General features: G+C 43.8%; 3 protein-coding genes, 1 long non-coding RNA gene and 2 other non-coding genes across 7 annotated transcripts; 3 read left to right on the top strand and 3 right to left on the bottom strand.

The window, feature by feature from the left end:
- Nucleotides 1-117: 117 nt before the first annotated feature.
- max (myc associated factor X) lies at nucleotides 118-6669 on the bottom strand. Of its 2 annotated transcripts, XM_057016353.1 has the most exons (5): nucleotides 6473-6668; nucleotides 6144-6170; nucleotides 2227-2334; nucleotides 1672-1795; nucleotides 118-1559 (listed from the first exon to the last, which is right to left on the bottom strand). In XM_057016353.1, exons 1-5 carry the CDS (start codon nucleotides 6506-6508, stop codon nucleotides 1372-1374), a joined length of 483 nt encoding a protein of 160 aa, XP_056872333.1. In that variant the 5' UTR covers nucleotides 6509-6668; the 3' UTR covers nucleotides 118-1371. The 2 variants fall into 2 exon arrangements, with proteins under 2 accessions (XP_056872333.1, XP_056872334.1); XM_057016354.1 differs by lacking the exon at nucleotides 6144-6170 and having other exon boundaries at nucleotides 6473-6669.
- Nucleotides 6670-9486: 2817 nt separating this feature from the next.
- LOC130516167 (uncharacterized) lies at nucleotides 9487-10541 on the bottom strand. Its single transcript, XR_008947375.1, has 2 exons — nucleotides 10100-10541; nucleotides 9487-9705 (listed from the first exon to the last, which is right to left on the bottom strand). It is a non-coding gene; the product is annotated as an uncharacterized LOC130516167 (long non-coding RNA).
- On the top strand, nucleotides 10148-10221 carry trnat-agu (transfer RNA threonine (anticodon AGU)). The gene has a single exon. It is a non-coding gene; the product is annotated as a tRNA-Thr (tRNA).
- A 1303-nt stretch (nucleotides 10542-11844) lies between the features above and the next one.
- On the top strand, nucleotides 11845-11918 carry trnat-agu (transfer RNA threonine (anticodon AGU)). Its single transcript has one exon. It is a non-coding gene; the product is annotated as a tRNA-Thr (tRNA).
- A 905-nt stretch (nucleotides 11919-12823) lies between these two features.
- srsf5b (serine and arginine rich splicing factor 5b) lies at nucleotides 12824-16694 on the bottom strand. Its single transcript, XM_057017015.1, has 8 exons — nucleotides 16544-16694; nucleotides 16134-16282; nucleotides 15889-15959; nucleotides 15668-15775; nucleotides 15478-15550; nucleotides 14269-14342; nucleotides 14077-14184; nucleotides 12824-13967 (listed from the first exon to the last, which is right to left on the bottom strand). Exons 2-8 carry the CDS (start codon nucleotides 16257-16259, stop codon nucleotides 13601-13603), a joined length of 927 nt encoding a protein of 308 aa, XP_056872995.1. The 5' UTR covers nucleotides 16260-16282; nucleotides 16544-16694; the 3' UTR covers nucleotides 12824-13600.
- A 1204-nt stretch (nucleotides 16695-17898) lies between these two features.
- On the top strand, nucleotides 17899-23542 carry LOC130516392 (interleukin-6 receptor subunit beta-like). Its single transcript, XM_057017447.1, has 16 exons — nucleotides 17899-18152; nucleotides 18827-19096; nucleotides 19158-19275; nucleotides 19346-19521; nucleotides 19614-19729; nucleotides 20261-20284; nucleotides 20353-20512; nucleotides 20602-20684; nucleotides 20777-20969; nucleotides 21086-21250; nucleotides 21338-21436; nucleotides 21500-21643; nucleotides 21725-21865; nucleotides 22181-22265; nucleotides 22365-22443; nucleotides 22809-23542. The coding sequence occupies exons 1-16, from the start codon at nucleotides 18098-18100 to the stop codon at nucleotides 23226-23228; spliced, it is 2328 nt and encodes a 775-aa protein (XP_056873427.1). The 5' UTR covers nucleotides 17899-18097; the 3' UTR covers nucleotides 23229-23542.
- Nucleotides 23543-23624: the final 82 nt, after the last annotated feature.

Genomic DNA, 23624 nt, shown 5'->3' on the forward strand with positions numbered 1-23624 from the left:
GAGCTGCTTTCTTCGGTTCTTGCCCGCATCCGTGGAAACCAGAAAAACCAGGAAGTGTTTGCACCAGCACACGTCCGGTCCTCCACAACAGTGAACGCTGAATAAACCAGGAGCAGGTTAAAGGATAAAATAGTTTATTTTATAGTCTCATAGTAAAGGTAGGCCTCAACTTGCAAGACAATTGTTGGCAGTATGTACAACATACTTGTAATTTCCATGGAATGGAATCGGACAAAGACCCTTTAACACTAATTATGTCCTCTAAATGGAAATAAAATTGAAATATACATACACACACATTTCCTAGATAACGCTTTTTTTTTTTTAACCTCGGGGTGGGGGGAATTCAACATTAACTTTAAAGCACAATCACATCAACAAGGGCTTCATTTGCTTCCCTTCATCTACCTCTGACAATTCCTATTTCATACCACCAAGGAAAAACTGACAAATGGACCTTTTCCCAGTCTTGTGAGATTACTACAAAATGCATAACATACTTTTGACCTTAAACACCCAATTAATGCTTTTTTTAAATATATAAAACGAGATGCCAAATATATTCAGCCACCTAATGCAGTTCACTACTTAAAGCTAAAGGACAAAATACAGCTTATTAAGGAATATTCTCCTTCAAAACATCAATTTCATCAAAGGGTTGGTGTTTCACTTCGTATTTTTCTAACAAACAGGTCTGAAAACATCTGCAATCCAGTGGGCCTGAGGTGGAGATCGCGTTAATGTCGGCTGCAACGTGTCATCACATTCTTGAGTGGAAAAAGTCAGCTACAAACTTGTCTTTTAAAAAGGTAAACTTCTGGATAATTTATCTAGGTGTGTGTGTGTGTGTCTAAACGGGTTTGTATCAAGAATAACAAAAGAAACAAATATATATATATATATAATATAGCAGTGCTTGGAGGAGTACACCTGGCGTGCTCCACCTCCTCCCCGAGAAAAAAAAAAATAAACACCTGAGGGAGTGGGAGGGGCTTTACAGAGGGTACAACAAAGCATAAAGTTCTTAAGTGGCCAAGCTGCCTGGTTTGGGGTTTTGAGTTGTCCACGTTAGACGGTGGAGGCTGATGGTGGAGAACCAAGGAGAAGAGATAGAGGGGGGGGTGACAAGGGATGGAATCTGAAGCTCTTTCAGCGGACTGAAGCGGCGCCTTCCACCTTGCTGACTTCCTGTGAGCACAGACAATCATGGCGGCGGCGGCGGCGTTGATTTCTCAGCCGGAGCTCGAGAGGTTGAGGAGGGTGGCCGCTGTTATGAAAGAGGGAGGAGGCAGTGAACCTCTGCAGCGTTCTGTCTCGCCCTTGAGCCCTGCTGCCCGGGCCTGGGCCAGGTTTCTAACGCCCTTAAGTCCTCTAGCTGGCCTCCACCCGCAGCTTCTTCCTGTTGGGAGGCTCCTCTGCCTCAGACTCGGAGCTGGGGTCGGAGCCCCCGTCGAATGCTGACACGGCGGTGCCTTTGGAATTGGTGTACTGTCTGTTGTCAGACGACTGGTAGTTGGCCTGGTGCTGAGTGGAGCCCTTCACCTTCTCCAGGGCGCGGACTGAAGACCAGGTGACCAGAAGACAGAGAGGAAAATCAACCAGATGCCAAAAGTAGCCGTGGTTGTGGCAGAAAATGAGGGGGGGGCCACCAGGAGGGGCCGCCTGAGGTACCTTGCTGCTCCAGCAGTGCGTTTTGCCGCTTCAGGTCGTCGATATCCTGCTGGTGCGTGTGGTTTTTCCGCCTCATATACTGGATGTACTCTGTGGCTTTGTCTAAGATCTGGGCTCGAGATGCCTGGTAGAGACACATCCGGGACGCTTCATTTACATTTACTGACAGCAACTCACACAAAGGCAGCAAACTTAACAGCTCAGAGGTAAAAATACAGAAGCTTGGCACCATCTTTTAAGAAACTAGCGACCAATGTGCCTTCAAAAGCCCAAAACATTAAAGATGTGTCATTAAATTGGAATCTAATCGACGTGTAATGGGCTGATGTCTGTAAAAATCTGTGGCGTGATGGACGAGACTGTCTCCGGTTACGTAAAACACCAAATGCTTTAGCACCACTGATGCCACAACAGGAAGAGAGGTCTAACTGTCCTCATAATGACTTCCTGCTGTTGGCCTGAGCGTTCAGACTCTACCAGTCCGGGCCTGCTCGTCTCATCGGGAGAATAAAAGGAACCTGAACCAACACCATCCAGGCTCGGCGCCGTACTAACCTTTTCTCCCTGCAGGGCCGGTACCGAGTCCCGGAGGCTGTGAAAGCTGTCTTTGATGTGGTCCCTACGCTTGCGCTCCAGTGCATTGTGGTGTGCCCGTTTGTCTGCCTGTAATAACAAAAGTCACAGGGCCTTCAGCCGAGCGGCACAGCGGCGTCGGTGGGACGGAGCGTGTCCCAGCGTCTCTGCTCCAGCTGCTCTGCCGCCTTTACAGGACAAACCGCCGTAAACATTCCAAACGCATCCGTGTCCAAACAATGTAAACTCATCGGGGCTAAAGCAAAGGCTGCGTGTGTGAACTTACCGGTAATTCAATGTTTAACATCCCAAAGCAAACAGAAACCATTTCCAATCCACATTTGCTCTCTGTTCAGCCTGTTTGTACCACAAAGCATCGATCATTTAATCCCTTTACTGTGTATGCGCGTCGTTCTGTGTTCTGCACATCAACACAGTGATTGGCACTAATTTAAGCTTTTTTAAATAACATTGTGGCCATTTTAAGGTTGTCCTCAAACCCTCCTGTGTTCTCCTGGCGGTGCGTTTAGGGTCATTGACATTGTTGGACGGTGGACTTTTACTCCGGTGACAATACTGCGCCATAAAAAGGATCCGTGTTGGGTATTGTCCGATACCCCAGAGACAACATTTTGAAGCAGACCTTTACATAAAAATGTAAATGAACTATGACCTCATACACTAACCATGACTAAAGTAAAGTCTACTGTGTGCAGATGTCAACATCATCCAATTGACCGACCCGATGACCTTCCAGACGAATGCAAGCAGCCCTTGACGGACGAGAGGATTGTGTGACCGAGCGGGTGGAGGAGGATGGGGGGGGGGGGGGGGGGGCGCCACATGTGTGGGACGTCCACCTACGAGACGCAGCGAGCGCCATCCTCCCATCGATCCCATGTTTGACAACGGCGAGCACTTCCCCTCCATCTTCATCCGTCTCCCTGCCCCAGCCGCTGTAAACACCAGAAGCTCCAGAGCTAAAGTTCAAAGGTCACAGCAAAGAGTCCGATTGCTGATGCCAATGCAACATTTAGGTTTCTGTTTATATGCGGTGTAAAAAAGATGGTTTTATCGCCACTTAATTGCCGAGCTGAGCTTTCACCCCCCATCCTTTATTTATACAAGGCTGATTACACCCAACCCCCAGCACCACGTTTCTCTCTCCCATTTCCATACAGGAGGAAATGGAGCGGCTCTTCAAATGATGTGTCACGAACGGGCTTTAATATCAACCCAACACCAGATATGAAGCTGTCCATCAATGCTTTCAATATAAGCAAATATCCTAATTGAACGGGAGAAACTGCCACTGTCCACAGCGACCGGTTTCCTTGCAGTCGTCCGACCTGTTTTTAGGCCAAACTACTCCAGCCTCCAATCACACGTGATTCTGGGCTAATCCACGCCGTCGCCAGGCTGGAACATTAAGTCCAGCAGCCAATGGAGGCAGAGCCCCACAGCTCAGCTGATCGTCACCCTTCATATAATGCATGACGGAAATATCAGCGGCGTTTGACAAGGCCTCGGACGCTCGGGAGGCACAAGTCACCGACTGGGTTTCTGACTCACGTTGCGCCCAGATCGCAACACAGGTTCTAACAGGCGTCAGAGGTGTTCGACGGGCCGCTTGATGAACCAAATCCAAGCTGCAGTTCGCTTCCAACAGCGTCTCTAATAACAACTCTGTCACAGGCACCGGACTAAAGATCTATATTATCATATAAGCTCCAACACCAACAGCTGTTCCTGTGCGGCGGTGCTCCAAAGCTATAAACCATCCCAGGGAATCCATCCTGACCACATGACTCCTGATATGATGCATAATACCAGTCCACTCCCTCCCTCACGACTGGCGTAAACCCACACGTGACTGGACTGGATGGCATGTGCACCAACCAGTGAGACGTCTCGCTACAGTAAATGGGAAGCCGGTTGACGCATAATAAAGGTGCACGCCTGTCGTATAAACACCTAAATAAAGTCTGACCTCCAGCACAAGGGTTCATACATCATGTGTTTAAACACTGACAGGACAGATTTTAAGGTCCACGTTGCCAACACCAGTATTTAAAAACATGCGTTTCCCATTTTGGAAGCTAACAGGCACCTCTAGAAAAAGAAATCTGGAACCTGAAAACGCGTGTTTTGCAGCGATTGTGTGCGCGTTCGTGTCAATAAACACAGGGTTGATCATATTTGTGCAAATTCACAATCGCAACTGAGACAGCCAATTATTCACCCAATATAAATATTACAGGGTGTAAAGGTAAATCCTAGCAGCGCAGCGGCAGGAAGGCTATTAGTGAATGTAAAACGACTGTTTCCATGATTCTATTTAGCACAATCACACGAGTGGTGAATAATCAGTACTGATCTTCGTCATACAGGAAAAACAAACTACTCAAGGTGGGAACATTAATTACATTTCTAAATGTAGAGGACGCATAACCACATTCTTCTCTGGTGACGAGTCCCAGTTGGATGCAGGAGTTGACGTGATCACGACTACTGTGTGATCAGCGAGGGGAGGGGCCAGACCGACGGCCAAGACTGCCATAACCTGGCAATAAATCCAGGAGCGTTCCCGAGCGTTCCCTCTCCTGTCATCTCATTCTCCCCACCTCCCGCCCTCAACCGCCATCTCTCAGTCAACCAGAGCCTGACAACTGTATTTTTATCACTTCTGTCCCCCTGATAGAACCATCCCAGGTGACACTTGGACCACCCGACAGAGGCCACTCACTTCCTGGGAACCAGAATTAAATAAAAACAAACCTGCACTTCCAAAGATAAGGTGGTGAAGGAAAATTTACAGTATCAAGAGAACCCAGCAGAGCCTCTGGGAGGCATATTAAGTAAGCGTAAAGATCAACAGAGGAGAAATCAGCCCCATATGACCAATTTAAGATGACATTGATAGGGAAAACGTCCAGATGGATGCGTCTGATCCAGATAGGAAACACACAGGACCCCCCCGCACCTTATGCAATCTTTAGTAATGGGTAAAGGCAGGACCTACATCAGGTTATGTTGCAACCGTGCCCTCATGCTAGATAGCATCAAAATGACTTGTCCTCCGTCGAGACACTGTCGGGTATGTCGAGCATCACGCATGTCGTGCGGGCTGGTTTTTTCTGGCTGATATGCGATGCAGCTATACGTCATTTATTGAGGCTGCCGGTCCTTCAGTGGCCTGCAGAGAGGAGCTGGCTCCTAATCACGGCTTCAATACAGGAAAACATCCCGCGGCAGCCCTTCCTGTCAGGGAGGCTCGTCCGAGACAGGCGCGGCTCCTCCGAACATGCAACAGCCTCGTTTCTTCCGCATCATCACGATTGCGGCGTAAAAGTGAGCGGCTTCTCTTTCAGCGGATGACCTAGATGCGGGTCGTGCAGAGCCGGCAGGGAGCGGAACCCCCGTCGTGCCAAGCGACCGGCTCGGGGAAAAACCATCCGAAGCCACCGGTTCGATCGTCGCCGAGCGGCAGAACGCCTCGAACCGATCACAAACGTGCACATTGCGCGAAGAAACGCGCGGGGATAAAGTACTGGTCTAAATATAGCCGCCGTGTTACCATCTCCCTATGGCCACCAACATACGAGGGGAAACCCTGCAAATGCACCGCGAACGCTGATGCCCACAAGCTGTTCCAATGCTCCGGGAAAAGACGCAGTTGTGCAGCGACTTAAGCCCATTTAAAACATTAACAGAATCGCCCCACTAAGCGGAAAATAGAAGCCTCGCGTTTCATTTCACTATGGCAGTAAGCCGGAGTGATCTAACGTTGCAAATCGTGTCAACGCCAAACTGATAAGCCTCATGTGCTGAATGAACCAACTGTGCAACGGCGGTGCATCGTTTCTCGACATTGGACAAAATACCCCAGCATTACGCACCAAACAGTTGTATCTCGGTGAGTCTTCCTGCAAAGAAACAGAACAAAAAGTACAATTGTGGCCATAAGTCTTTCGCAAACCTCACCGTTTCTTGAGGGTCAGGAAAAAATAAGTCAAATCTGACAGGTTAGCGAAATTCTGTGATATAATATGTTGAAGCCCTTTCAAAAAAATTAGCAGGAATCCCGATAAGAATAGTCAGAAGAAACAGAAAAGCACAAGTGGCCAGCTTATTGGTTTCGATAGCTAACGCTAACTGGGGCGCTAGTTGAGCTAAATCGCCAACAGCCAAAATAACAACATCAAGCATATGGAAATGTGATACTCACGTCACTATCGACTTCGATATCATCGTTATCGCTCATTCTTCGACAAAGTAGTCTTATTTAAAGGGACAGTTGACTCAAAAACAACATGAATCAGTTTAGCACCAAGCGGCGCCCAGACAGACAGATTGCTAAATGCTCACAGTCTGTTTGGAGAGGACCGAAGAGTAGTACTCTACAGTCTCCACGTGACTCCACCGCACAAGCACGGTTACCGCTGCTCTTTGCGCATGCGCAATAAAACAGTGGTGCCTGGGAATTGTAGGCTTGATAACTATCGCTCCTAAAATGCACTCACGATATTAATGTAAAAATGGATTTAAACACGGGAACAAAAAATTGAACCTCACTTTCGTGTTGTTGATCATAAATTACGCCATAAACATTGTCGATATTACTAAGAAAACGCTAAGTCTTTATATTAAAACTACAATACCCAAGGGTAATTTGGTTTAATTGCTACGTCATACCGTCTTTCTGCTTTAAAAGCATTGTGGGAATCGTAGTCGGAATCATATTTAGATGTCAGGGACTTCAGGGAGAGTCAGGGGTGAGACACGTGGATTTTAAAGATACATCAAAGAAAGGTAAACTCTGTCCACAGTGACCAAACCGTAACAGATGCAGTTATTACTTAATTAATTATGAGCTATATTTTGATTATGTATACTACTCAAAAGAAATTATTATATCTGCCTTTTATTAAATGCTCATTGAAAATAATAACTTTAGGTCTAGTGAGGGTAGCTAACATTGGGGGCTGATCTAAGGACAAATTGCAAATAATCTGCTCTGGTGCTTCCTTTTCCACAAAATTGGACTGAAGATAAGAAGCTTACAGTGTGGATTATATTGAACTGACACAGTGGGTTAGTAAGTGTGCACAAAAACAAGCATGGAGCAACCTCATCCTTTCCCCAGCAGGTCAAGGGGCCACAGCAGCTGCAGGCGACACCCTGCCCTCCATTATCTTCCCTGCAGACAGACACCCTTGGACATATACCGACCTTGATTGTACAAGACCCCCACTTCCTTACTGATCTCCATTCTCATTCTTTTCAAGTACCCCTGCCATTGAGTTTTCTTTCATCTATTTTGTTCAATAAAAGTGCACTGCAGTGCAGTGTCGGGGCCAAAAAGGGTCCAAGAATCTTTGTGTGTAAAATAATAACCTTTGTAAAAGATGAGAGCATACTAAAGCAGTGACTTTAATAATACATCCACCGCATATAAAGCCCTTCTGACTTCATGGGCGACAGTGAGAAAGTGTCAAACTACACTGCTCATGACGTCCACATTGAAATAATCCCTGTATTGTTGCAAAAAAAACAAATAAAACATTGTGAGGGATAGATGAACTGAAAGGGGATTTTGTATTTGTCATCCGCCTTCTTGCCACACCCTTAAGTCCATCCCCACCCCTTCTGACCTGACTTATGAAGTGTTTAACACCATTTCTTCACCATAATTATCTGGCTTCAGGGAGCTCAGACACTGAATAACTGGGCTATGACTAAAGGATGGAAAAAGGCAGTAAAAAAAAAAAAAAAAGGTATTTGAAGCACTGCACTGTAATTACGGCTGGAAAGGTTGATCAGTCCGGGCCGAGCCTCCCTCCCCTCCCCCATGTCCTCCCTGGACGGGCTTGTTAAACCATTAAAATGCCCTCCTTTTGTCCCCCTCCAGCATATTGCAGACTAAACTGGACTACACTTTGCTCCTGCTATTGTAATCCGTGGAAGACTTATGAAAGGGAGGGAGAGGGGTATAGAGCTATAGTATCAGATTAAGGTTAGATCGGTGTGTCTCCCTTTGCTGGAAGCTTGAACGCACTTGTTTCTCATGCAGTCATTGTCACTGAAAGAAGAGTAAAGATATGAAGCATATATCTTATAAAAGAGGCATTTTACGTGAAACACAGCACTGATTAACATTTAAATAATTCATACTATATACACAGTATTCATTAACAATATAAATGATGCACAGTTTTTCTGTAATAATAGTTCAAAAATTCCTTTGGATTGATATTGAATAATATTTGTTGCATATTCGCTGCACATTCAGCAGAAATTTGCTTTCAGTTCAACAACTGGATTTTATTAAGAACATCTGCAAATAGCAGTGGCACAAACATCCACTTGCTGACTTTTTTAATACAGTGCCTTCATAGACATGGCCAAAGTTAACAGATAAACTCCATATGGAGCAGCAGTGCATTGGTGACGCCATTCTGATGTACTGAAAAATGTAGACAATTTCTTCATTTTACAATAATTGCATTTCTATATTTGTCATGTTTTGAAAACCCACGTCAGCGTCTCCCGAAACTGCAAAAATGCACACATCCTTATAAGTGCATAGTTTTTTTTTTGTTGTTTTTTTTAAATTCTCAACAATATATTTAGGCTTGAGCTGACACACTGGAGATGAGGGTTCTCTGAGTTCTCCTGCCATCTGATAGCCTGCTGAGATCTTCTGATCACTAGATGGCGCATAAGTGCTGCAGCAACCTTCATCTCCCACCTGGGACATGACTCACGAGAACGAGACCAAAGAGTAGAATGAACACTGACCCACAGGCCAAGACACTTATCTCACCAAACTGAGGCTGATTGATTCTGTCCAAGAAACTTGGGTGTAGTTTTCAGCATCTTATTGTTTAGCCTTGGTCAGAAATATTGTAAGCTCTGTTTGCATTTGTTGTTTGTTTGATTTAAAGCCCCCCCCCCCCCCCAACAACAACAAACCAAACAAAAGTTATTTATTGAGTATTGAAAAGAGATGTTAGCTTTCATAAGTTATCTTTGGAGAGTTGGTGGACCTCTATGGGTTGACATGATTGTCAGGTGCTCTTTGAATAAAAACCAGATCATAAACTGTAGTGATAAAGATATAAGAAGGTACTGACTTGTGTGATGTTTTATTAGTGTGATGATGATGATGATGATGATGATGATGATGATATCATCATCATGATATTATTATTATTTTAGCTGAGCCTCAAATTTGGAAGCTTTTGTTAAAGCAAAAGATCATAATTTTCCATTTAATGTACACATCCATGCACACATTTGATGCCACAAACTATGGTGGGTGCCTCTAAAGCAGAATGAGCAGATGGTCAGTAGAAAGGCCAGATTTGCTGTGGTGGTCTCAACAGTGGTCTTTTGCTTGGAAGCCAAGGAGTCATGGCACCACCTCCTGATAGGAAAATCTGCTCCTCTATGCTGAGTCTGAAAATGACAAGACACAGGACACGTACATGCTTACCAAACCAAATGGAAAAGCACCTGCAGACCTACACCACTGACGACATATACACATAGATATTGTTGCCCATAGGCTACGATATTACCTATCCAAGTTGCCCTTCGCACAATTTGCATACATCTTTATTACAGTAGCCATATACAGTAGCCTGTATGTTGTGGAAGGAGTTTAAAGGTTTCGCATTTGAACAACAGCTGACAAGCTAAAGGACTACAGCTCATTATTTTATACAACAGGCTAAATGTTGTATCCAATAATCCAGTATGGACGGCATATAAGCACTGTAATGCAGCCAAACAAGTCTTGTTGTTTGTTTTTTTTTAAAAAAGCATTCAGAAATAATGGTCTTTCGCCCACCTAATATAAGAGTTGTGCTTTATTGCCCCCCTTTTTACGTCGAAGCGCGGCGCTGTGGCTTAGTTGGTTAAAGCGCCTGTCTAGTAAACAGGAGATCCTGGGTTCGAATCCCAGCAGTGCCTTTTAACTGCCCTGTTGGTCGAGGGATATCGGACTTAACAGTAATTAAGTATGGACGTACGAAACGGAAAGGATATACAATTGTTCTGCTGTTTAATCTATCTAGAAAATTTGACTAACAAGCAGTGCAGTCATTCCATTAAAAAGAAAACCACACACCTATACTACCTAACGATTATTTGTTTTAATCAAGACCGGAATTCACATAAAAAGCGTCGTAAGCGGGGTGGAATTTTAGCCAAGGAAACAGCCAATAATTTTCCTTTGCTTAACGACCCTACACATTCCGATGCGGTATATCATTGCGATCAGTCGAATTCGGATTTTTTTTTAAATTCTCATCAATATATTTAGGCTTGAGCTGACACACTGGAGATGAGGGTTCTCTGAGTTCTCCTGCCATCTGATAGCCTGCTGAGATCTTCTGATCACTAGATGGCGCATAAGTGCTGCAGCAACCTTCATCTCCCACCTGGGACATGACTCACGAGAACGAGACCAAAGAGTAGAATGAACACTGACCCACAGGCCAAGACACTTATCTCACCAAACTGAGGCTGATTGATTCTGTCCAAGAAACTTGGGTGTAGTTTTCAGCATCTTATTGTTTAGCCTTGGTCAGAAATATTGTAAGCTCTGTTTGCATTTGTTGTTTGTTTGATTTAAAGCCCCCCCCCCCCCCCCAACAACAACAACAACAAAACAAAAAGTTATTTATTGAGTATTGAAAAGAGATGTTAGCTTTCATAAGTTATCTTTGGAGAGTTGGTGGACCTCTATGGGTTGACATGATTGTCAGGTGCTCTTTGAATAAAAACCAGATCATAAACTGTAGTGATAAAGATATAAGAAGGTACTGACTTGTGTGATGTTTTATTAGTGTGATGATGATGATGATGATGATGATGATATCATCATCATGATATTATTATTATTTTAGCTGAGCCTCAAATTTGGAAGCTTTTGTTAAAGCAAAAGATCATAATTTTCCATTTAATGTACACATCCATGCACACATTTGATGCCACAAACTATGGTGGGTGCCTCTAAAGCAGAATGAGCAGATGGTCAGTAGAAAGGCCAGATTTGCTGTGGTGGTCTCAACAGTGGTCTTTTGCTTGGAAGCCAAGGAGTCATGGCACCACCTCCTGATAGGAAAATCTGCTCCTCTATGCTGAGTCTGAAAATGACAAGACACAGGACACGTACATGCTTACCAAACCAAATGGAAAAGCACCTGCAGACCTACACCACTGACGACATATACACATAGATATTGTTGCCCATAGGCTACGATATTACCTATCCAAGTTGCCCTTCGCACAATTTGCATACATCTTTATTACAGTAGCCATATACAGTAGCCTGTATGTTGTGGAAGGAGTTTAAAGGTTTCGCATTTGAACAACAGCTGACAAGCTAAAGGACTACAGCTCATTATTTTATACAACATGCTAAATGTTGTATCCAGTAATCCAGTATGGACGGCATATAAGCACTGTAATGCAGCCAAACAAGTCTTGTTGTTTATTTTATTTTTTTTTAAAATCATTCAGAAATAATGGTTTTTCGCCCACCTAATATAAGAGTTGTGCTTTATTGCCCCCCTTTTTACGTCGAAGCGCGGCGCTGTGGCTTAGTTGGTTAAAGCGCCTGTCTAGTAAACAGGAGATCCTGGGTTCGAATCCCAGCAGTGCCTTTTAACTGCCCTGTTGGTCGAGGAATATCGGACTTAACAGTAATTAAGTATGGACGTACGAAACGGGAAGGATATACAATTGTTCTGCTGTTTAATCTATCTAGAAAATTTGACTAACAAGCAGTGCAGTCACTCCATTAAAAAGAAAACCACACACCTATACTACCTAACGATTATTTGTTTTAATCAAGACCGGAATTCACATAAAAAGCGTCGTAAGCGGGGTGGAATTTTAGCCAAGGAAACAGCCAATAATTTTCCTTTGCTTAACGACCCTACACATTCCGATGCGGTATATCATTGCGATCAGTCGAATTCGGATTTTTTTTTAAATTTCCCAAAGATGAAGTGAGAATCATAGGTAATCTTATAGACAAACATCTCTAAAGAGGGAAATCTTATCGGTGGCTCAGACGATTCTGCAGCCGGTTTAGCGGTCCAACAGTGTTTATCTTCCGGGTGGAGCGCCCGAAAGGAAAATTAGTTCCTATGTGCGTAGTCCCGATCCAGTAGATCTGCTGGTGCCACATACGTTGTAATACCATTTTACATAAATTATGTATTTGACATCCTTAAAAAAAGTGGCAGGTGAGAGCAGCAGCTTGTTAACAAAATAACACAAAAGGTTATGAACTGATTGTTTCAGGAAATTATAATCAGCAGAGGACTGCTCTGCCCATGTGCTTTTTATAGTTTATAGGTTTAAATTGAGGAGGTTTTTAAGTGTAATTCCAAAACACTTGGACAAGCAAGCACAAACAAACATGTTGAGATATACAAGCCCTTCTGGGGAGAGATGAATAAAGAGTCACATGGCTAACGAATATAAACACGTGCACAATAAAAGCTGCCGTTTCTCTTGATAAAGCACTTGCTACCCCCCCCCCCTCCCAATAAAGTGAGCATTGTCTTGTTTCTTTTAATCATTTTATTGTTCCCATCTTCCTACACAAAAACATGTCCTTGCTTATACACCCAAATAAAATACTTACGTACAAAAGTTCCATTTTCCAAACGAATTACCAACTGGGGTCAGGGGGTGATGATGCACAAGTCAATAAATCAGAATAAAATGAAGTCCATACAGTCAATAGAACAGATCATCACCTTCACCAAAAAGTTCACATGAAAATAACCTATAAAAGTAAAATCACCCTAGGCCTTCGTGAGCAGTCTATCCATCTGTACAGTAGTCTTTACAATGATGATGATGGCATCAACATTTTTTAAACATACAAGCATTTAAGGCTAAATATCACAAACTGTACTATGTACAAATTACAAATATCACAGGGGGAAAAAAATCCCTTGATGACAAAACATTTAAACAGTCTCCCAACGAGCCAGGGGTCCTAATCAGGTGTTAGGACGGACATTGTGAAGTTTATGTGCCATAAACACACAAAAATACTTCACAGGACTTGGGGAAAAAGACGATGACTAGACAATAAAAAATAGAAAAACAAAAAAAACCCAAACCCTGCAGCTGGATGACTTAAAGATGAAACACCAAGTGGAAACATCTCAGACATGTAACCTTTACTACTGAAGAAAATAGCCATCATTGAAAAGCAGTTGGGAAGGAATATTGGGGAACTCGCAACATCCACCCCAGCAGGAACCAAGTTTCTGCGAAGCAACCAGAAGTTCTGCCGAAATTTGACTGTACTAAAACCCAGGCTTTAGCGCTGGCTGTCAGTGGAGGGGGAACGGGAGCGGGACGCTCTCTGGGCTGGCAGCGGGGAAACCGGAGTGGACGACTTGCTGGTTTTGAATGGTTTTACATGCTCATTTGATTTGGTAGGTGGAGAAGAAGCCCCGCCAGCAGGGGAGCGGCTCCGTGAGCGCAAGTGGGAACGGGAGCGGGAACGGGAACGGGAGCGGGAGCGGGAACGGGAGCGGGAGTGAACCTTGGAAGGGCTACGAGAACGTCTCGGGGATCGAGAACGAGAGCGCCCACGAGATCGAGAGCGGGAACGGGAATGGGAACGGGATCGGGAACGGGATCGGGAACGGGAGGAGCTGTCAGAACGGGAACGGCTCCTAGACCTAAAAAAAAGAGAAGGTCACCTTTTGTCTGCTGGGACAGGAGCTTTCCCTCCATCAGAATGCAGAATAATGTGTTTTTACACTTGAGCAAATGTTAGACAACACTCACCGCTTCTTTGCTGCCTCAATAAGTTTGATTTTCCTGCCATTCATTTCTTTTCCTGACAATTTCTCAAGAGCATTTTTCAGATCACTGTAAGATGCAAATTCAACAACCCTGGAAAACACAGATTCAAAATGAGAGTTTTTAGCCTTCGCTTGCATTTCTGCTGATTGACACAGACGGAGATGATCTCCTCACCCTTCATTAAGTTTTGGTCGATGTGCGTCTGCAAATGTCACCTCTCCAGCTTGTCTCATGAAGTCCTTCAGGTCCTACACACGCAAACTTTAATCAACTCATGACATTGGTACAGGCTGACAAAAACACAGGAATGATACAGAGAAAAATCAATTTTTGAGAAGACTACAGGTTCCTGCTAATGATGAGGAGGAGTCCAAGAAACTCAGATACAGTTTGGTCAACCAAGTTGTTCAAATAGATGATGAGGTGCGTGCGTGAAGGTCTGGTGCGCGACCATTTTGGACTCGCACTTAGTTAATAGACTTGTGTCTTCCAGATTTGAGGTTCTTGGATCCTGTCCTCATTGCAGCTAAAGAAAAATTAAGACCACCTGCATAAACTGAACTGCAGTGGTGCCGCATGGGCAGCAATTAGCACAGAGAGCCCCATTTTTGATAATCAAGGGGCTCCGTGCCGGCATCGCCCCTGTCTCGGCACCCCACCTCAGTAAAGAGAGTGAACAGGGTGGAAGAGAGGAAACTACTACCTGAGAGTGAAACCCTGGGATAACAGCAGATTCTATCCACGGGCACCTGGTGGGAATTCACATCATCTCTCTCACGATGACACCAGTAGGGGTAAGGGAGAGGGAGATATCGATCGACCGAAGCCCCTCAAATTAACGAACCATCGATCAATACGCCACCACCATCGACTCGCTCTTTCCTTTCACTCTGCCAACACTGTTTCCTCTCTCGAGCTCAGCCTCATGACAGGCGATTTGTGAGCGAACGTCGAGGCCACCAGCACCACAACTGTGGCACGAGCGCTCACATGACCAGCAGGCATCAACTAGGAGTAGGACAGACTGGCTGACAGCACAGGCTCAACCCAGACACAGGGACCCAGAAGGGGTTAACGCCACCATAAGCGAGCTCTTCCACATGACACAACAGTCAGGCTGGCAAATAAAGGGGTGGAGAATTGGTTAAAATTTAGAAAAAAATGAACAATTATCTGGCTTTGATGTTTTTGCTCTTTGATCTTATCATTACTTGCATAAAATTTCATGAGAGCAGAACAAATGCTGACTTGTAACAATACAAAAGAATTATAACTTACTTAAATCATTAGTTGACTTGTAGCATCATTTTAACAATTTAAGTTTTACAGTTCTGCAATATTTTGAGGCCTATTATGTTTAAAGAAACATGTGGTAATAATGACCTGCCAGCTGACGCGAGAGGACAAGTTCTCCACAATGAGCCGATTTTCCGTGCGCACCGGAGGAGGATTGCGACTGAAAAAGACAGAAAAACGTAGAGATGATTAAATCTTTATTCTAGGACTGATCACTGCTTGATAGCAACTGATGGCAAGTACCAAGACTTCTTGAAATGTTTCCTTTTTTCTTTACCTCCGACTGCTCTGTGATCCTCGACCATATCGATCTGAGAAGCGCCCCCCGCCAGGCCTTCTGCCACGGCCACCCCGCAGACGTACACGGGCGTGCTCAATGGTCACCCTAAAATTATAACAACTTTTTAATTAGTTGCCAGTCAGTGAGAACAAGGGCAGAGTAAAGGCCTCGATTATTCCCATCACTCTAAATATAGCGTGCTAGTATAGAAAGGTCACCTTTCATTACACAACTCCTTTCCATCAAGCTCATAAACTGCATCCTCAGCATCTCTCGGGTCATCAAACTCCTAAAACCAAGACGGAGACAGTGAAATCTTTAATTAGCAAACCCAAAATGCAGCAATCTTTAATACAATACAGATCCCATCGTCTAAAAATGAACGTCGTTCAAATAACAAAAGCAGGACTATTCCCACCAGGTATGAAGAGTATGGATGTTCTTGTGCATGGAGGCGACTCACCACAAAGCCAAAGCCTTTCTTGAGGTCGATGTCTCTGATGCGGCCGTAGCCTTTGAAGAATCTCTCCACATCCTTCTCTCTGGCTGTGGGGCTCAGCCGGCCGATGAAAATACGACACCCGCTCATGATCGATGATTCGTCGAAGTTTTCTGCGAAAAGAAAACAAAAAAACCCTTTTCTTTCCTAACCTTTCTCGATTCATAACACTAAAATAATGCTAATTGGCGACAACAGATTGACCTACTTATTTAGCCTGCTAGCTTGCCAACGAGTTGGCCTAGCTAACATTTTTTTTTGTTTAACCATAATAACCTCATTTATGCAAACAGTGGAGCATTACGATTGTTTGACCGATATTTGATGGTTAAGAAACGCCTGTTTTATTAAGACGCTTAGAGCGAAACACGTACCGTATACTAGAAACGTGCGGAGCAGGCGGCTGAGTCTAGCGTCTAGCTTCAGGATGTTTCGTCACCTAGCTTCGCCATGCGAAAGTCACGTGACCACACGTTGCGTCACGCGCGCTCGAACCCGGGGCTGGATTTGAAATGCTCCCTATTTTATGACGCAGTTCTTATTCCCCCCATTTAATATGTGTTTAGGACCTTATTCAACGCATTCATTACATTTCAACGCATTCAGAAATAATGTCATACTTGGCATAATTATTCACATTTTATGGTTTGAGGGGGCGACAACTACTGTATATTGTTGCGCAAATCAAGAGGCTTTGACATCCTTTAAGACAAATATATCAACTATTTAAAAAAAAAATTCTGTTCTGTAGATACAGCTAAATGACTTTGAAATGCATTGGCTGAAGCAACAGTGGAGTTTCACATTAATTCATTTTCTAAAACTTCAATTTAATTTTCTATCACTCTAAAGCATATCGTTGTTACATCACAAATCATGTTTTTACACGAGTATACCATTTTTGTCTTTTAAAGGAAAAACATTCAAACGTTTCAAGATGCACATGGAATAATTTCATTCAAGTGCTATGTTAAAGATTGGCCAGCAGATGTCGCCAAATGTAACTATCAAATGTTTCGAAGCGCTGAACATTTCAACACAATTGATTCGTATTAAAACAGAATGTTTCGGTTTTTCCATCACTAGCCGGCTACTTCTCGGTTCCCATAATCACCATCTATTATACTAAAATAAGGGCTATAGGGCGGCTCGGACTTTTATTTAACTGCAGCGGCCACCATTACTATGCAGCATGAAATCACGTGAGGGTCACTGAGCCATCAAGGTACGGCAACCCGTTGTGGACAAAAAACCACATGAACGTGAATTCCTGTAAATCGAATTTATTTATTTATTTATTTTAAAAACTGCTTACATTAGAAAAACGTAACACGTTAAGAGATTATTCATGTATTATTGTGGAGTAAAACCTGTGGTTCAAATGTAGTGAAGAAAAAAACAAGTATAGATACTTTAAAGCAGTACTTCAATAAATTCACTTATAAATACAATGCTGTGAAACAAATAAAACATGTGATTTATCTTCCCTTCCTTTGTTCTTTATTTGAGCTAAGTGTAATTGAATATACAGTCCTTTAAATAAAAAAAGATAGCAAGAACAGATACTGTTGAATCAAATAGTACCTGATCATGTAAGAATTATAGTTAAACAATCTTTTATCACTTCAACATGACAGCATATTTAGTGTGGAGAGGTTTTTATTTTCAGCCCAAGTCTCAGAGACATGTTCAACTTCCCCTTTGCTCACCCTATTACCAGTCTGGCAACACATCCCGTTGTTTCACAGTCAGCTCCAGTTTCAGTTATTTGATGGCTGAAATGCTCCGTTGGTGTGGATTATGCAATGGTGTGTAGTAGGAGTACAGTCTGCTGCAACAGATGCAGCTAGGCGTTTTTCTTAAGAAACTGAATCTACCATAACTCCACAAGTGGTTTTTCTTTGAAAGTTCCTTGTGGAATTGAGGAAATGTTGTATCTTTTAACTATATTCATCCTGATGTTAATCCCTGACATGTGTAGCGGTAAGTAAATCTGATATTTTTTAAAATATATTTTTGTTCCTTATCTTTGGTATGGCAAATGAAACACGCAACAAAGGGAGTTGGAGTCTAACAGTGACCTGTTTTTGGTTTCGTAGCTTGCTTACTGGTCAAATCAGGCTTATTAAGTCAGGAAATTTGAAGAGAAAAACAGGATGTTTAAATTTTACAAGCAGAACAATTTAAATTTCTTGTTTTTTTTTTTTGTTTTTTTTGCTAATACTGCATTCCAACACCAAATTGGTGCTGGCTACATACAATACTATACAATACTATAAAGATAACTGTGAATCCAATTGCTACAGTGGAAAGATGGTCACTCCATTAATACTGTATGTATTAATACTGTATGAATCATTCCTGAACTACAACTCACCATCACACAGTCCAAATGGTGCTAGTTAATGTCCTATATCCGTCATCTGTAAAGTTCTGGATGGTTCTAAAGTTAACATCTTGAAGCTACTACTAGTCTGGCAACAGTCCTATTGTTAGTATGGTCATAAATATTCTCTATCGATAGATGATGGTTTCTGTCTTTCTGACCCTGTTAATTTTTGACCCTGTTTTAATTTTTTAATTTTTTTTGGTTGCAACCTACCTTTGCAACCTTTAATGACTAAGCAGAATTTATTGCGCATTGTTGTCTCCTGCAGGCCTCGGTGGGAGAAAATGCAACGTTGTCCCTAAAGATCTGTACGTTGAGGTGGGATCCAGTGCCGAGATAACCTGTCTCTCCTGGTGCGTCCGTGGTAAAGTCTTCTGGACCTTAAACAATAGGATACTACACCAGAGGCTTTCCAAAACCATCAACGCTTCCCACACCGTGCTCTCTCTGGAACACATCACCGAGCCCGTGGCTACGCTGCAGTGCCACAGCTCAGACATCCAGCAGGTTCTCGGAGGCACCACCATCACAACATACAGTAAGAAGTGCTTTTGGTGTTCCTAAGCTATTTTAGATGCTAATTTATGTTGTCTTTACAGCCAAACCTACAAAGCTGTCGTGCATGTTGCACCAGACAGCAGGAGATCTACCAGGACTGTTTACATGCAGCTGGGAACATCAGGGGAACTCACTGCAAACCAACTACTCTGTACTGTGGTGAGTCTTGCTCCTTCACTGTGCGAATGAAAGTTTTCTTTTTATGTAATAATACATGCTTCTCTTTTAGTTTGTCGTGCACGTCTGTGACCGAACTTTGCAGATCGAACGAGACCACGTGCACATCCGACTTCAGCCGTATGAAAGAAATGCATCTCGGGGGACGTTACACTGTCACCGTGAGCGCGAAATCGGCTTCCTGGGAAACTTTCTCCGACCGTTATGAGATTACACTGTCAACAATACGTAAGGTCAAGTCTACAGAAAAAGAAAAAACATCCCTTTCTTTGTACATATGTTCTGCATTTGGGTGTTTCATGATTATCTTTTTCCCTCAGTGAATATTACCCGACCAGAGCTCAGCGTCACCACTGTCTCTGACAGTCTGCTGGTCGAATGGAAGATCCAGTCATGCCTTTCAGAGTATTTGTATCACTGCCAACTGAAATACAGGGTATGTTAATATTAGGCTCATAAATGGGAGGGGATACCAAAAATATTCATGCTACAGTGGGTACGGAAAGTAGATTTACACCCTCTTTCATTTTTCAATGTTTCTTATGGTGAAGCCTCATGTCCAAATCAGAAATTCACATTATTGATCTACACTCAGCACCTCATTAGTACAGCCCAAACCCACAATTTAAGGAGAGAGATTTGTATGGTGGCAGTGGAGAGAGTTTCACTGCGGCAGCTCTCTGAACGACACGTGAAAAGCAGGATGAGGTGTTCAAAAACACACCACAACTTTTACCACCCCCCAGTCCTGGTTATTCCACATATCTTTCACAAGAGGCTTTACCATGACACATTTAGGAGGATGTGAATCCTCCCCAAAGTCACCTGTGCGACAGCACTGCATACAGGAAATGGCTGTAAACTGTAGTTCCCCTCGCCTGTTGACGGAAAACAAGCTTGATCCTTGTTGTGTTGCAATTCAAATGTGCAAAAGCATCTTAGAACAGATGTTTCTGCTTCTTTCCAGGCAGTCAGTGTTGACCCACCGCAGGTAAGAGCCCTTCCTTTCCCCCATATCGAAATTCTCACAACATTTCATGAGATCTCGTATATTGCCAGTGGGTGATCAATACGACTGTGAGGAACTGTAACAAAGCAGCAGCAACCATAGAAGGTGTGGAGTCCTGCAGAAACTACACCTTTGCAGTCCGCTGCGCTCTGTCCGAGGCACCCTGGAGCGGCTGGAGCCATGAGACGACGGTTCTAACCCAGCTAAACAGTGAGACGATGAAAAAACTTACAAATGACACAGATATACTGTCCTAGATAACACAGATGTGCAATTTTAAACGTCTCATTCCTCTTTAGAGGGGGATTTCAAACCACGTCTGTGGAGGAAGGTTATGGGCTCGACAGAGAATGGAGTCAGAAAAGTGCTGACCATGTGGAAGGTGAGGACCTCCTTACTCACATGCTGGGAACGCGGTTTCCAAACGACACCTGAATTCCGCGAGCGTTTTCGTGCGCTTTGACCTCTTCACAGGAGATCCCCCCAACGTGCCGCGATGCATTGACCTTCACCCTCACGCAGAGTCGCCACGGTGACCCCACGGGCGCTTCCTGCGGAGGTTCTGTTTGTGTTGTGACTCAAGACGCACACAGAATCAGCCTCAGAATCTTCCGGGACGGGACCCTGTTCGCCGGGGACTCTGTTTACGTTCCAGCGGTTGGAGCGAGTGAGTGTTGCCTGCAGACGGAATCGCCACAACCTGTTGCCCATAAATGGTTGAATAAGGCTCGAACCTGGGGCCGGACCACCGTTTGGTGCTGAGCTATATTTCTGACTCCACAGGCCTCCCTCAGGTCGGCAACGTTGAGGCCAGAAGTCACGAGGGCGTCATCCTGGTCACCTGGAAGGCTCCGGATCAGCCTGTCAGTGGATATATGATCGACTACACCCACGATGGGCGTCGATATCACTGGAAAGAAAGCAGACACACAAATGTGACGCTGTCTGGTGGGCGGCACGGATGAAACTGCAGACAGGATGGGATGCGTTCTCATCAGTTAGGCATGAATTAAATAGTCTCCTCTTCCCTCACAGACCTGCTGGATAGGACGCCGTATGATGTCACTGTAACACCCCTCTTGGATGACGGGACAGGGCACGGATCTCAGGTCCTTCAGATCTGCTCCAGCGGAGGTAAATTATGAGACCGACGGTGAGCCTGGTGGGTTTTGTTGCTGATTTTTCTTGTTCCTTCAGACCCAGGGAATATCACTATCGTCAGCATTCAGGCTGAGGACACAAGTGTCCTCGTGAGGTGGAAGGAGGAGTCCCAGGACGCCTGTCGTGGCGTCACTGTCAACTACACCGTCTTTTACAGGATCCATAATGGAAGACAATTCAGTAAGGCCGACAGGTTCGGCTGATGTTTAGAATGAACTAAGGTCTTTGCTTGAGCGACGTTTCTCTCCTGGCTTTCTGCAGATGTTTCAGCAGATGGCACGCAGCACGAGATGGTCCTGACAGCACTCACACCAGAAACCCAGTATAGCGTCTATGTGGAGGCTGCTACTCTTACTGGAAGAAGTAAAAGCCAGGAGAGCTTCTTCAAAACCCAAAAAATTGGTGAGGAGGCTTTATCGCTCTTGTGGAATGTGCCATGTTCGCTGTGGATCCATCAGGGGACGACAACAAACCTGATAAGGGTCGTTCATCATCCTCCATAAACGCAAGTCAGACGTGTAGTTGTGGAGTTTCTCAGCATAATGAGGGTTGCGCTTCTTTTATGTTGCATTTTCTGTTCCTTTCAAAATGTCTTTGGGGGAAAGTTATTGATCTTTTAACAGTATAAATAATGTCATGAAAATAGAAGGCATAAGAGCTGCATTGGTAACGTTTTGTCATGTTTCTTTGCATCTTTTATTGTCTTATTTTTGACAGATCCAAGGATCAGAACAGCAATGATTGTCTCTGGGGGGATCTTTACAGTGCTTGTGATATTTGTTGGATCTTGCTGCGCCGTTCAGTACGTTTCACTCTATCAGTGATGATTTGACGTGGAAAACAGATATCGGACTAAACATCAGCAGCCCAAATTGATGCTAATCGATTGATTGATTTTTAGATGGATGAAACACAGAAAGAAACCTTTACCAAACCCTGGCAACAGTTCTGTGGCAGCGTGGCCATCAACATATGAAACGGTATGGACTCTTAACAGATCTTTTACTTCCTCAATCTGCAGAAGATAATTGAGACAGAATCATTATGGCCTTACATTGGAAAATAAGAGACAACAGCACTCAATATCCTTAATACAAATTCTTCATTCAACTCTGCGACTCCTAGAATATTAAGCTTATTAGGTCTTCCTTCCACTAGATGGAGCCAAATACACGCTATCGGGTGCGTCCCAGTAAACAAACAAATAAATATATCTTAATTTGGGTTTTTGACAGGGCTTGAAACTGTACTTTGGCTGTCAGTCATGTCATCATTGCACTTGCACCTCCTCTGTTAATATTTCAATCTGTCTGAATGCTGACCTATGGATACTATACGTCTGCAGAACACGTGTCTACGGCTGCCATTCCACACTCCATCTGAGAGCATCTGTGACAGAGTTTACACAGAGGAAGCTCACAGACCAGACTCCTCTATGGAAGACACATGTTGTGGTGATGACCCCACCAATGAGGAGGCAGAGGAGAGCTCAGAGGAGACCCCTGACCATATTATAGTCAGATCGTACAGACAGTCCGTTAACCCTGTACACACACAGAATGCACCTTCTGGGGAAACGTTAAACCTGCTAGTGTCAGAGAGGTGTCTTCACAGCCCGTATCGCAGCCAGAGCCCCATGCATACGCATGTTCTCGTCAAACAGAAGGAAAAGAAGCCATCACACATTGTTTATGTTACTCTGGACAGCTTTAAACAAGGACAAGAGGGCTCCAAAATGAAACAAATGCTGAGTAAAGATCATTAAGATGGGGAAGTAGATGAGAGTTGTTTTTACTCTTACAAATGTTCCTTATTACTCTTTTGTGCTTTCATAACCATGTGTCCAATTTACCAGTGATCAAACTGCGAATCTCCTTGTCACTTTTAAAGTCTTGGATATAGATAAATTTGAGACTGAGGGTAATTAATTAAGACTGCTGTACATATAATCTGGAAAGAGGTGTGTTATGTGCGGAAGTGTGTTATTCAGGCTGTTGTTTTGATGTAAAAAAAAGGTATTTAAATGTTAGATTTTGTGTGCGCAAGATTACGCATCAAATAAACGTGTCGCTTCAATGATGAGGTGGTTTGTGTGTTTTTTAGTTGTCTTTTCTCACATTGACCAGCAGGTGGCGAACTGACACGATTGTTCGTCTGAACG

The sequence above is a fragment of the Takifugu flavidus genome, chromosome 19 (genome assembly GCF_003711565.1).
Source record: "Takifugu flavidus isolate HTHZ2018 chromosome 19, ASM371156v2, whole genome shotgun sequence".
In the NCBI taxonomy this organism is placed as follows: domain Eukaryota; kingdom Metazoa; phylum Chordata; class Actinopteri; order Tetraodontiformes; family Tetraodontidae; genus Takifugu; species Takifugu flavidus.

Coding starts and splice junctions, on each gene's coding strand:
- max (XM_057016353.1), bottom strand. CDS start 6,508: ATGAGCGATAACGATGATATCGAAGTCGATAGTGAC. Junction 6,171..6,472: donor ATATCGAAGTCGATAGTGAC/GTGAGTATCACA, acceptor GTTTCTTTGCAG/GAAGACTCACCGAGATACAA. Junction 1,796..2,226: donor CGGCCCTGCAGGGAGAAAAG/GTTAGTACGGCG, acceptor TGTCTCTACCAG/GCATCTCGAGCCCAGATCTT.
- srsf5b (XM_057017015.1), bottom strand. CDS start 16,259: ATGAGCGGGTGTCGTATTTTCATCGGCCGGCTGAGCCCCACAGCCAGA. Junction 15,776..15,888: donor AAGGAGTTGTGTAATGAAAG/GTGACCTTTCTA, acceptor TTATAATTTTAG/GGTGACCATTGAGCACGCCC. Junction 13,968..14,076: donor ATTGAGGCAGCAAAGAAGCG/GTGAGTGTTGTC, acceptor TCTTTTTTTTAG/GTCTAGGAGCCGTTCCCGTT.
- LOC130516392 (XM_057017447.1), top strand. CDS start 18,098: ATGTTGTATCTTTTAACTATATTCATCCTGATGTTAATCCCTGACATG. Junction 21,437..21,499: donor TCAGATCTGCTCCAGCGGAG/GTAAATTATGAG, acceptor TTGTTCCTTCAG/ACCCAGGGAATATCACTATC. Junction 21,866..22,180: donor CTTCAAAACCCAAAAAATTG/GTGAGGAGGCTT, acceptor TATTTTTGACAG/ATCCAAGGATCAGAACAGCA.